We start from the raw sequence: 14,006 nt of genomic DNA on the forward strand, positions 1-14,006 counted from the left end.
TTAGATTTGGAATCAAAAGTTAACAATGTCAACAATCACCATCCAAAATTCCAATTTCCAATTATCATAGAATAATTAATTGCAATTCTAAAATATTTTTAGACACAATATATAATATAAATCAACATCAATTCACATAATTTAAATTTTAATAAACAAAATTAATTTCATTATGTAAATAGATTCAAATGTAATAAAATTAAAACAAACAAATTCCAAAACAACAGAAGGAAAAATTAAGTGTACAGCCACATTCTAAAACTGGGAAGGATCTGATAATCCTTATCTAAGGTTTTTATCTAACTTGTAATACCTAGGCAGGGGACTCCCAGTTTCTTGTGATGTCCTTTACGAGTGGAGACTCCTATAGATGCACAACTGTCTTTTTTGCACCCATCTATGTAATCTTTGATATAGTGTTGACCAAACGTCTATAATTTTTATTGTCATCTTTAAAGTTATGAACTTTCAGCTTGCTCCAAACCATATCAAGGAGACCAACGAGATTAAGGTAACCAAGAGTCTCTCTTAGAACTTGGAATTTTGACTCATCTTCCTTACTACCCTATCCAGACAATTTCCTGAATCTTTTCATTACATGAAAATGTTTATGAGTTGCACCAACATCATCCTTGTGTCTCTTAAAATCATGTGTGAGTTTGTAGAGTTCTAATCATGTTCATAACCCTTTCCTTTGAGGGGTGTTCTAGCAACCATGCACGTCTATAACGTAACATTTTTCTGTAACAAATACAAAAAAAACTATTTATTATCAATAAAGGTTGACTTATTGATAAATAAACACGTGTTTATGGTTTAATAACAAAATTAGACTGATAACAAAATACCAAGTATGCATTTTTATTCTTACATCAAAAGAAAAAAAATTTACAATACTTCCGGCCCCCACGCGCGGCAGAAGCTGTCATGCGCCCCCACGCGCCGCCAGAAGCGGCAACGCGCCAACAGGATCCCCACGCTCCACGATCGGGAGGAGCTTCCACGCGCTCACAACATAGGGTCGGGTCAACGTTCATACTAAATCGGCTCTATCCGACCCGAGTTGAACGTGACTTTTGGGTCAGGTGTGACCAAGTTTGACTGACCGTTGACTTAGGGTGGGTGTGACCAGAATTGACTGACCCGTTTGACTTTACGGGTCGGGTTTGACTAACCCGTTTGGCCATATGGGTCGGGTCCACGAGTCAATTTGACCCATTTATTTATTTGGATTATGGGTTGGGCCGGATAGGAATATAACGGGTTTGTGAATATGGTTAAAACAAAAACAGAAATGTCCAATGGTTAAAGTATTGGGTTTCCACATGGAGACTTGGGTTCAAGTCTCACCACCCAGCCTATTTCAATTTTTTCCAAAAAAACTAACAGGATAAATCATTCAAGGGGTGGATAAAAAACGACGTGTCGGTTTGTGTCGTCTTCAACCTCTGTCCGGGTCTGTAACTGGGTACCGACCCGGAAATCACCCAATCAAAACCCGAAACTTCAAGAGGCATATATAGTCATTTTAACTCCATTTTTTATGATTCAAAACCATTCTTTCATAATTTCATAAGGAATTTAATGGTCTAAGAACATTACCAAAAAGACAACTTTTTACGTACAAAAATTGGAAAAATCAGAACTGCATTTGAAAAAAATAACATGCTTCAACATTACAGTATGAATTTCAAACAATATGAACCACGGCTCTGATACCAATGTTGGAAATTAAATAGAATAACATATATCCTAACATATCCCAAGATCTAGTCACCATTGCAATCACATTTGTATATAAAGAACTACAAATGAATTTACACAGCATAAATACATTTCCCTATCTCTAAAGCAACAAAGTATCTAGAAGAAAAACACACAATTGTTTTCCAAATTTTAGAGAGAGAGGCGTATTTTTCTTGCGTTTTCTTGAATAACAGTGTTCGTAACCTTTTCTAAAGGAAAAAAGTTTTCCTTTTATATGGCAGCGGTTAGAGAGAAACTGCATTTGGCATTCATCATACACGTCGCTTGGGGTAACCCATCATGGGTGTACCCCTATCCAATAGTAATCTATCTTTTTGTTATATAACATCCCCTATATAAAATATTATATGATTCAAACGCCCCCTTGAGTAAATGCTTACCGAACATCTTCTTCACACTTTTCTTGACTAAAAAGGGAGAATGTGAAAATGAATCATAATCGAAGGCCCCTAAATGATCTAGAATACAAGTTGGATAAAGCTAAGTTTAATATTGTATTATCCTTTAAGGTACTCAAGTTCGTTTAGGGCATATTTGGTGGATCACATATTGCATTGTGCGTTGTATGATATTAGTATTATATAACGTCGTATATGTATATATATATAATAATAGTGTGTAATTTAATATATTTTACAATTAAGTTTTAAATTATTTACATTAATAATACATTTAAAAATTTTAATTTTTGTTTTACCTTTAATTTAAATTTAAATCAATTATTTAAAAAATGAAAGTAAAATTTTATTATTAATCCTTAAACTTAGCTAGTAAAAATTTTTTTAAAAAAAAAACTAATTTTATTAATATTAATTAAATCAATAATTATTTATTTTTAAATAAAATTTTTAATTTATTAATTGTAGTCCTAATTTAGAGTGTTGCAGACTATTACTTAAATGTGGAAATGGTATTTTGTTTCTTGGAGAAATTGTGGCTAATTAGTGGAAATCAATTTTTTAAGTCATCTCATATTATAATTTATCATCATCAAATGATGGATCTGTCGATAAATAGCGAGATTAGAAAAGAATTAAAAGAAAATTAATTCATGGTTTATAACAATTGTTCAGACCATATATCCAAATCTTAATCAAAGTACAATATTTAATAAAATATTGCTCAAAATAAAAGCATAGCAGTTGTGATAGACTTTCTAATCTTTATATGTCGTCATAACCAGAAAGCTACTAAAATAAAACACGCAATATTATAACATCATCTTATACCGACGCCATTGTTGCAGTAAGAGATCCCTTGGTTATTAAGTCGATTCTGTATGGGGTTCGTAGCTTTTTTCTATCTTCTTGTGTGTTTAAGGAGTAAATTAATAAGAAGTCGGATTTTATCAAAGAGAAAACATAAACATCTTGGAAGAGATATAGTTCAGTCAGGCTACTAGGAAAAGTTCAACTGAACTTCAATATTATAAGACTGCAGAGACCAAGGCAAACAAACAAGCTGAAAGGAATAATTTTTTTTACTGTGTATACTTAGCCTAATTAAACAGCGTACTGTTTAAAATTAAATATATACAAATTGGTAGGAATACTAACTTGGAAGGAACTACAACAAGAAGGTAAGAATATCTTTATTACATGATTTGGTTATCTTAAACAAAAACTACTTTACATTTACTAGTTTATTAACATATATGATAGCTTTAATTAAGGCTTAAGCCACCCCATATTCCTTAATGATGACACTCATGAAGAGAAGAAGGATAAATTTTCGTTTGATCGATCAAAACTTGAGACGTGGGTAATTTGTTTGTTTACAAGAATAATAAATCTGATTCTTTTAAATGGTAAAAAGGCTGTGTTTGTTATTTCAGATGGGGTGGGAAACATTTACATAAGACGCATCAAAGTATACAAGCTGGCTTCAAAGTTTTCCTGGACTACAAGGTAATTAAAATTATTTCTTTGTTAAATATTTACTTACTATTTGGTGTTAATGTTACTAAAGGCTTACAAATAAAGCGAAATGGACTGACAAATCTAAAAGAGATGGGTTATGGGAGAAACGTCATAACGAAATGGTAAGCGTATTGTGAATTTGATAACATAGTTGAACGGTTATAGGTGAAACTTGGACAATACTTATCGGGGCGTGCTGATGTGCGTCCTGCGGAGTACATAACTCTTCTCAAACAGTACAGGACTCACTTCCTCCTCATCCTTACAAGAGGTCTACCTTCAACTTAAATTTGTATAGTATAAGATTATGAGGTGGCTAAATTTGATTTTGTTAGGCTAATTACTATGATCATGGCTGAATATTGAAGGATTTGGGAATGTTTGTTTGCCTGCATTTGAATTTCCTCAAGTTAAGAATATAAAGGTTAAGGTTAATTAGTCTTTCTATTAATTAATAGGGTAGTTGATATTTATTAAAGAAGTAATGAATTTATAATTTTATTTTAATAATAATTCTATTATATCTCAATTTTATACCTAATTTCAATTACAATAATTTCAATTATTTATATTAATAATTATTGTTATTCCCTTTTCACATTCATCTTACAAAGTTATCAAATTTTTAATCGAAATGTTCCAACATTTCCCAACCAAGGTTTAGCAAATGCCAAGTTCCCACCCTAGTTTCATAAATTTCATTTCCACCCTTAAAGTAATACCGTTGCTTAATTTTAACTTTTACTATAGTGCGGGTGCGTTAGTAAACTATCAGTGATCGATGCTTTTTTGGCTCACGTTAGCAAGAAGCAGATCATGTTAGCATCGCCCAAACTGCAATTTTTGGTTTTTTTCGATCGATCCCGAACTCTAAAATAATTTTAGACCAATGTTAGACTCTCCACAATCCCTCTACAAAAATCATACCCCCACTTGCCGTCATCACTACATTTTAGCCACCCCACACTTGCCACCTTGTGATTTTGGGTATCTTTTCTATCATTTTTGTTTCGATCAAAGAGCAACCAGTGTCATCAGACTACACCAAGAAACTCTTCTTATGTTTTAGTTTGTGTGGGCATGCTTTTTGGGTCTTTGTCTTTCTGTTTGCCGGAAATTGAAGGCCAAAGTCAGGGCCGCCACCTGCTTGATAAAGGCTTGAGTCATTTTCCAGATTCCACATAGTTGAACAGTCATTGACGGTGTTTAATTTAGGGTGGAAATCTAGAATAAATGAAACTTAGGGAGGGAGGCTTCTATGTCCCTAAATCTTGGTGGGAACACGTTTACTCAATTTCATATTTTAAACTCATCTTCAAACTTCATCAAACACAATCGTTTTCATTAACCAACCAATAAAAATTTCATGGATCTTTAAAAATAGCAATAAAATAAAATAAATAAATAATGAAAAGATAGAACATTTGTCTGCGTGGGGGCTGCGGTGGCCACCGCCGTCGCAGATTTGACCGCCGCGTGGGGACTTATCCGGCTAAATGTGGCCGACGCTAAGGGCCCCGTATTTCTCAGTTTGGGTATGTGCGTATTTTGCTACATCTCAGGATATCTAAGTGGTAATTTGCCTGCACAGGTTTGTCAGACCATAGAGAAGAGTGGGTAAATCCATGGATGATCTCTTCATGGATTTTGTCCAAAAACCGTTGGCCACAATCAGTGATTCCTCCAACTATAATGGTTGTATGAGCTATTGAAATAGTTAGTACATTATGGGGTTTTCATCTTTAAGCTATGCAGATTGCACAAGTCCACCGTGCCAAGCTAAGTGATGGGCAGGATGTGGTTGTCAAAGTTCAACATCAGGGCATCAAGAAAATACTTGGAGGTTTACATACTTTTTTTAGTATTTGATGCAAGAAAATCCTGGAGTGATTTAACGGTTATTGAGTATGCTATAATTTTATAGGACTAAAGGATGCAAAATCGGTATTGACTGGATAGCTTGGGCAGAACGTTATATGTTTCAATCCAGTTTTGGACGAATGGTGCCGAGAAGCTCCGAAAGAACTTGACTTCAATCTTGAAGCTGGTATGATAAGTTTTTACTGTTCTTATAGTTGTATTCTGTTCCTATTGCGGGAATGTGAAATGTGATACGCACGTGAGTTTGATAAGGTAATTGGTTTGTGGTGGAATTTGAAATGACCGGAAAAAAAGTCACAGATTTTGCATTCCGTAGTATGATAAGCTTTAATTTCCGAACTTATTTTTCTCATTGATGTTTGTTTTGTGTTTGCAGAAAATACTAGAACTGTGTTAGAAATCTTGGCTGCAAAAACAGGGCGAAGACAGCAGGCCTGCCAATAAAGTGGATGTTCTTGTTCCGGAAGTTATTCAGGCCTGCTTTTAACTATTATTTTAAACTTTATGTGCTTAGTTTGCAATCTTGAGTTAGGTTACTCGTGATATGTTTAAATTTGAAGGATGGGAAGTTTGGAATATTTTATTGTTACTCGTGTTTTATCATAAGTTATCAGAGAAATCTAAGTGAATATCTAGTGAAACAGGAAATTTTGTGCCGAAGAAACAAGTTCAAGTTTATTACTCGATATGAAACCCTTATATTTCAGGATACTCTTTTAACAAATGGGCTAATCTTTTGGCTATAACTGTTAGATTTGTCAATGTAAGCACTTCCCTGGATCTGATATGTTGTATATATGTCCTCCTCCTTGGTCGTTATGTAATGGGGAAGGAGTGCCCCCCTTTTGTTTTTTTTTTTTTTTTTAAAGTTTGGATTGGTAGGTTTACCAAATGTTACTAAGCTAGACTTTGATCTACTGTTTGCCTTGGAAATTGACTTTCTTAGAATAGAGAAAACTGCCTTTTTGATTTCAAATAACAAAATTTGCATTTTTTTTTTCAAATTGACAGTCAACTGAAGCTGTCCTGATTTTAGAGTATATGGATGGGATACGTATAAATGACTCTGATCTCTGGAAGCTTTTGGTGTTGACAAGCAAAAGATTGTAGATGAAATTATACGTGCATTTGCCCATCAAATTTATGTTGATGGATTTTTCAATGGTGACCCTCATCCTGGTACTTGTTCTTACTCATTTCTTCTTTTTATCCTTGTTGTCTTGAAAATTTGTTTGGCCTTCGAAACAAGCCATAATACTAGGTTACAATAAAAGATGGTTTTTTTCTTGATAACAAATATGCTGCTTGTGCAACAATCAATTCCCTCTTTCTATTCCAATGTTCTTGGGTGTTTAATGCAGGAAATTTCCTTGTAGCAAGGAGGCTCCTCATCGTCCAATTTTGCTCGACTTTGGGCTCACAAGAAAACTATCAAACTCTGTGAAACAAGCACTAGCAAAAATGTTGTTGGCAGCTGCAGAGGTTTGGGTTAACTTTTGTTATCTTTTCATCATGAATAAATATTTTACAGAATTGTAGAAATTAGAAGAATTATCTGTGACTCAATGTCTTGATTGTGTAAGTGTCTGAGTTAATGTCTCGAGCATGAGAGAGCTGTGCCTGTTTCTACTTGGGCAGTAATCTTTTACTTTCTCTAGCCAAATTATTTTGATTAAAGCTAAGGCATCTCTTATTATTTATGTACTTAGCTTGTTAAGTATTCATCGTAATGTTACTAGCTTGATTTAATAGGGGAGTTCTTTTTTCAGAACTGTAACTATCAGTCTGTAGTGTTTGATTGGTTTTCCTCTGGTTGAGCTTAAATACTATTGTTAATTTTCTTATCATAAGCTTGAGCTTTTGAGAGAAGTGGTTGCTTAACATGCGTCAGAGTCAAGTTGACAAAATGGCCTTTTGTTGAAAACTATGATAAGTTGTGTTTTGATTGTGTATGCTCCATAATAAGGGTGAAACAAGCCGAGCCAAGCCGAGCAGAGTATATGGCCGCTTGAGCTCGGTCGGCTGCTAAAGTGTTGAACTCGAGCTCGGCCAAGAAAAGGTGAGCTTGAGCTTGGTTCGGGCTCGGGTCAAATAACACCTACTCGAGCTTGAGCCAAGATATTCCATCAAGCCACCATCTCCCAGCCACCGTCATCGTGTCCCACCATCTCCCAGCCACCATCCAACATCTCCCTCCACCTAAAATCTAGCATAACTCACAACAAAAGCCACCATAAAACCATTCTAAAACCATCATAAACTCAAAACTCACCACATTGTCGAGCAGAAACTGGCCGCTGGCATGTCACATGTGGGCAGTCAGATCTAGCCAGCCACAGGGCTACACGTTGACTAGATTTGGCCGGCATTGTAGCCACATGGCCATCCATATTTGGCCACCTTTATGGCCTTAGTCAGACATGGCAGCCATGGTAAACCAAGAAAAAAATGAAAGAGAGAGAAAAGTGAGAGAAGAAAGAATAGGGGGAGAGAAAATAAAAGAAAGAAAGGAAGAGGGAATAAAAAAAAAGAAAGGAAGATAATAGAATGAGGAGCAAAACTGGAGAAGATGAAAAAAGAAAAGACGAAGAAGAAGAAGAAGAGATGAGTGAAGAAGAGGGGTAAAAGAGAGAAAGAAGAGATAAGGGGAAAATAGTTATAATATGTCGAGCTCGGTTCGGTCACGAGCTTGTTGATGAGTACTGGCTGTGTTCGAATTCGCCTCGACACTATAGCGCGAGCGGCTCGGCTCGGCAACACCCCTACTCTTATGCAAGTGCAGGAAGGGGGATGGTACAACTTAAATACAATTGTCTGACCTTTACCTAAAAGCTTAATCTTTTAGGTAAGTGATTCTTAACAACCTTGTTTTGAATTCGATTTCTACCCTTTTATTTATGTTTATCTACTTCTAGTTCGACATCTCTTTAAATTGTTTCTCTTTCCAGATTAAGAAATAATTATTTTTGTCTTTGTCAAAGGGGGACACCGTAGCTCTTTTGTCTGCCATGGCAGAAATGGGACTTACGCTACGTCTGACTTGCCCGAGCAGGCTATGGAAGCTATAACTTTTTCTTCGTGATTCCACACCAGCAGATAAAGCTTTCGTAGGTTTACTGTCAGATTGTTTTCTCATCTTACATTTCTTTAGAGCTAATGTCCCTGTGTACAGGATATCAGGAAAAATATGTTGATCAAAAGGAAAAAGCATGAAGCTTATACAGGAAAAGATGAAATTTAGCCAAAAAGAAATTAAACGTTTTAATCCTGTAAGGCCATATCGTCTCCTATTCTCTATGTCTGTCTGAGACACATTTAAAATTTCATTTATATTCTAACATTGTTACACACTTTTGTTCCAGTTCGATGCCTTTCCTGGTGATTTTGTAATGTTCTCAAAAGTCCTTACTCTCCTTAGAGGTATGGTATAGAGACCTCCATTCTTTACCTTGTGTAAACCAACTGTCCATTTTTATCTCATTATCTAACATTTTCAGGGCTTTCGTCCATGATGAAAGTTCGTACGGTCTATCTGGATATTTTGAGACCATTTGCCGAATCTGTTTTAGAAGGGTCGGTCCATTGTAACCTTGATCTTTTGTTTCATTGCTTTTGTTACTAGCTCATATCTGACTACAATGTGATTTAACTTATTAGAAACAAGAACAAGGGACCAGCAGAAAATCCCCAGTGGATATACGATACTCCAATCCATTCTGAAGTGGAAGCCAAGCTGAGGGAATTTTTAGTTCAGCTGGGGAATGAGGACAGAATACTTGGAATTCAGGTCTGCACCAATTTTAGTTCAGTATCTTTCCAGTTATGTCATTTTAATAGCTTGTCATATTTTTTTCGTTACTTTTTGTTTCTTTCCCTTCTACCTCTGAAGCTGTTAGTTTTCCATGCTATGGGTGTTGTAGCAGTCTCAGTCAATGGGGAACTAGTTGATTGAGCTTATTGATTTTGTTAGAAGCCTTCATTTTTTTTTTCCATTATGTTGGAGGTAACCAGTTATTAGATAGAAAAATATATCTGCAAATTTATTGGATTGGAGACAGATTATTGAGCTACTTATATTTAATATATGATGGACTTGGTTACCTGGTATTTCTGTAACTGCAGCATCACCCTTAAATTATGTTATCAAAAGTTCATCCTTGTAGACAATCTCCCAAACAAATCTTGTATGTTTTAGATGGCTTCTACTAATGATATTGCTTTTTGCAAGCACATTGCAACCTCCTTATTAATGCCTGAACTTATACAACTTAAATAGTACACCTTTGGATTTATGAAACCTAAGATCATTACAATATTTTGGTCTCAAAGATCTTGCTAACTATCAATTATTATAGGATAATCCTGTTTAGATTTTTCCACATTTCTTTTTGAAAACTGTACATTGCATTTACTCCACTAAGTAAATATACGAATTTCATCAGAATGGTGATTAATCTTCTGACGTGGAAGTCAGGGTTTCACAAAGTTTGACCTATGCTTGACATTAAATGAGGAAAGTAATTTTCTGCACCAAATGGGACAATTGTCATTTTCATACCATAGACAATCACTTTATCAAACTTTGAGGATCTGTCTCTTGCTAGAATATCCCAAGCAATTAGACCACAAAATTGAAACTCGATACGACTTTAAAAATAACAATACATATTGTCTTTATATTTGGGGATTCCTTTAGGGCATTTATGTGGTTCATCCAAGACCGCTGAAAGTTTAGGTCTTTATTGACTGGCTAGTACAGCTAATCTCCAAGATCTTTAAATTCCTGAAAATTACCTTTATTGCTCCCAGGAGGTCAGTAACAATGGTTACTATCTGAGATTTACTTTTATTTAAGACATGGCCAACAAAAGCCTTTATCTACCACTCTAAGATTAAAGTGGAGAGTACTTAAAATAGTATGTTTATACTATTTTGATATTGAGTGAAAGTGTAATAGAATAGGTATTTTTAGTGAATTTTGAACACAGAGACGTATCGTGTCCAATAAATGAAATTAGGTGGGATCACAAAACGCAATTATTTTCTTCTAGTTTCTGCACCATTAGTTGGTTTATCTTAATTTTTTATTTAACTTTTAGCCTGAAATTCATATTAACAATTGTAGAATGATTAATAAGCTTATTTCTCTATTTTTGAATGCCAAAATATGAAAATGCAAAACTGTATATTCTTGACTTCTTATGAGATTTTAATTACTGATGTTTTAAGGTTTGTGTGTACAAAGATGGTGAGGTCATTATAGATACCGCTGCTGGAGTGCTTGGTAGATATGATCCTCGTCCTGTTCAGGTTGATAGTCTTTTTAGTGTTTCTTCGGTAACAAAGGGCATCACAGCAGGCATGGTACATTGGCTTGTTGACAATGGGTATGTTATTGTTCTCATGCTACTAAGCTTTATTTTCATAAATGTTCCTGCTTTGCTGTGCAAAAGTTCTATTTTGACTAGTTATATGTATGCCCGTTAATAGCTGTTCCCTGCAATTTAACAGGAAACTCATAAGTTTCTAATTTAGGTTGTTGAGGTCTGGCTAGACATTATTTGAGAAGTTTTATTACATTTTGAACAATGTATTATGCTGATGTTTTGGATGGTCTGCATCAACTGCATGTTGAAGGACACTGTCAAAATGAGCACTTAATTCATTATGATCCAGCAGAATTAAATTATGACATGGATAGAGATTTAGCTGCATGACATTTTTGGAAATTTTGGTCACTCCTCCCCCCCCCTCCCTTTTTTCTTTTACCTTTTCTGGAAATAAAGCAAATATATTTCATTTAGAATCATGGCATTTTATAACACAGTTGGACATGGCCCAAAATATTGTTCCCTTGACTCAGATATATTCCTCTTGTTATTGGAAGAAATGTAGAATTTTTTCCGTTAATTGGGTAAATGAAGAACAAATGACCTTGTAATATATTAATCGAGAACCTTTAAACTAATAATGTTGTGCATTTGTACTGTCATCAAACCTTGAGTTTCTTGTGACATACTTATCACTTTGGTTTCGTGTAAGAAATTAAAAACTAAAGAAAAAAAAATCAAAAGATTTGGCTACGAAAATGTCCCTACCGACCTTCCCTCTTGTTTTATTGATTGTTGTTACTCACAGTAACTCAATATTTCAAATATATTTGTGCATTTCATATCATTCTTCTTGCACAAAATAACAGAAATCATTATGTTAGAGGCACAAAGGTGTGAGAGACAAATAATACATTTTTACCCAGTGAAATAGTGGAGATTCAAAATTTCTTCATTCCTGTTTATAGAACATGTAATTCATATTTTGTGTTTTGGAGCTTCTTTCATTCTGTCCCAATGGTGTACTCTGAGATATTTACTTAGGTAGAGTTTAAAATCTTATGCCTTTAGTTCACTACATAATTATTCAATAATACCCCTGTAGTATTTAAGTAAGATTCACTCAATTTGTCAACGATCTGTAACTTAGCTGAAATGAGCTAATTTATCCATAAAGATTATTAGATTAATGGATACTTTGGTACCCAAGAGACCATTGTGTGAGCTAAGATGTCAATGTTTCTTTAACTGTTTGTGCAATTTAACAAATTGACGCATGTTGTCTTGTAGAAAACTCAAGCTTGAGGAGAATGTTGCTAAGATTTGGTCAGAATTTGGATCAAACGGAAAAGATATCATAAAGGTGTAAATCTTATCCCATAACCTTTTGAACACATCCTTTGGTTAGCCATAGTTTTTATGTCAGTAGCTCAATATAACTTGGTTTTTATTTTAGGTCCATCATGTGCTTAACCATAAAAGTGGTTTGCACAATGCTTTGGTTGATTTTGGAGCAGAAAATCCTATGGAAATTGCTGACTGGGATGAATGTTTGAGGCTGATTGCCATGTCAGAACCTGAACCTGAATGGGGCCAACAGCAAGTCTATCACCATACGTCTTTCGGCTGGCTGTGTGGTGGAATAATTGAGGTATTATAGCATATGCTAATGTTGCTTTCAATTGAATATAAGACTATAAGTTGTTGACTATGATTAAAGTATGAAGCTTTATGAACCCTGAAATCTGTAGATGACAAATATTTTGCCTATATTTATATGGTGCTGTGCCTAGGTATGCCAGGTTGATTGATTGTGAGTTTGATTTTTTTTGCTGGCCTTCAGACTGATCAAAGATTTGACTATATTCTCATATTCTCTATGTACTTCCCTATTCTAATATTTTGTTTGGATGAAACAGCATGCATCTGGGAAGAAATTTCAGGAGATACTTGAAGAAGCATTCATTCGACCGCTAAATATTGAAGGCGAGCTATATGTTGGAATTCCACCAGGTACTTGTCAAACTTCACTTTTTTAATCTTCTCATGTCACTTGGTACAGCAAATATAGGTCTACATGAATATGTACACACAATAATGTTCTATTAAAAAGAACAGATATTATGTAGTCTACTGTAACTATGAAACTGAAGTAGCTGTCATCAATGGCATTATCATGCCTTTCAAATGGCTACCCTCCAGGTGTGGAATCTCGACTTGCAACTCTTACAATAGATGAATATGATCTCAAAAAATACGCAGACAAATCTTATCATTCTGACCTACCCCCTGAGTTCCAGCTCAACAAAGTTGCAGAGCTCATCACCACCTTGCCGGTTTTCTTTAACATGCTGAACATTCGTCGTGCCATCTTACCTGCTACTAATGGACATTGCTCAGCCCGTGCAGTTGCACGCTACTATGCAGCCCTAGCTGATGGGGGAGCAATCCCACCCCCACATTCCTCTCTGTCCAAGCCAACGCTTGGTAGTCACACCCACATCCCCAAATTTCCTTCACAGAAGTCACAAAAGCCAAAAGGTAAGAAAAGCAAGGAGGTACCTGCTGCTTCAAAGGAAAACACAAACAGCAAAGGTAAAGATGCTAGTGTTGATGATTACACTCGACTCAGAAATCATGGTAGCAAGATTTTTAGTAACCCTAAAATCCATGATGCATTCTTGGGTGTGGGTGATTATGAGAATTTGACCTTTCCGAATGGGCCATTTGGACTGGGATTTAAGAGGTATAAAGCTGCAGATGGATCAATTATTGGTTATGGGCACTCAGGCATCGGTGGATCAACAGGTTTCTGTGACATAAAAAACAGGTTTGCTATCTCGGTGTCCTTGAATAAAATGTCATATGGTGCTACAACTGCAAAAATCATTGACTTAGTTTGTTCAGAGCTAGATATCCCACTGCCGGTTGAGTTTTTATTTGTTAAGGACTTTGAGAAGCCTCTCTTTAGCTGAAAATGAGTAATCTCATATCCCATTTGTATAAATTATATCCAAGTCAAATATTGGTTCCATAGAGGATGAATTACCAAACATTTCGTAAAGGAATTATATTGAACATGAGAAGGCACAGTGAGCTGTTTCTTTGC

General features: G+C 35.2%; 1 protein-coding gene across 8 annotated transcripts in view; it reads left to right on the forward strand.

The window, feature by feature from the left end:
- Positions 1 to 14,006, forward strand: part of LOC116139565 — a 32,567-nt gene extending 18,561 nt beyond the window's left edge. For 7 of the 8 annotated variants that reach the window (XM_031425275.1, XM_031425261.1, XM_031425246.1 and 4 more), the window contains 7 exons: positions 9,065 to 9,140; positions 9,225 to 9,354; positions 10,797 to 10,954; positions 12,188 to 12,260; positions 12,354 to 12,548; positions 12,817 to 12,910; positions 13,100 to 14,006. In XM_031425275.1, coding sequence (XP_031281135.1) covers positions 9,065 to 9,140; positions 9,225 to 9,354; positions 10,797 to 10,954; positions 12,188 to 12,260; positions 12,354 to 12,548; positions 12,817 to 12,910; positions 13,100 to 13,872 — 1,499 coding nt within the window. In that variant the 3' untranslated portion in view covers positions 13,873 to 14,006. The remainder of the gene's footprint in view (positions 1 to 9,064; positions 9,141 to 9,224; positions 9,355 to 10,796; positions 10,955 to 12,187; positions 12,261 to 12,353; positions 12,549 to 12,816; positions 12,911 to 13,099) is intronic. The other variant, XM_031425252.1, reaches the window with a different exon arrangement.

The sequence above is a fragment of the Pistacia vera genome, unplaced genomic scaffold (assembly GCF_008641045.1).
Source record: "Pistacia vera cultivar Batoury unplaced genomic scaffold, PisVer_v2 Contig1101, whole genome shotgun sequence".
NCBI classification, from domain to species: Eukaryota; Viridiplantae; Streptophyta; class Magnoliopsida; order Sapindales; family Anacardiaceae; genus Pistacia; species Pistacia vera.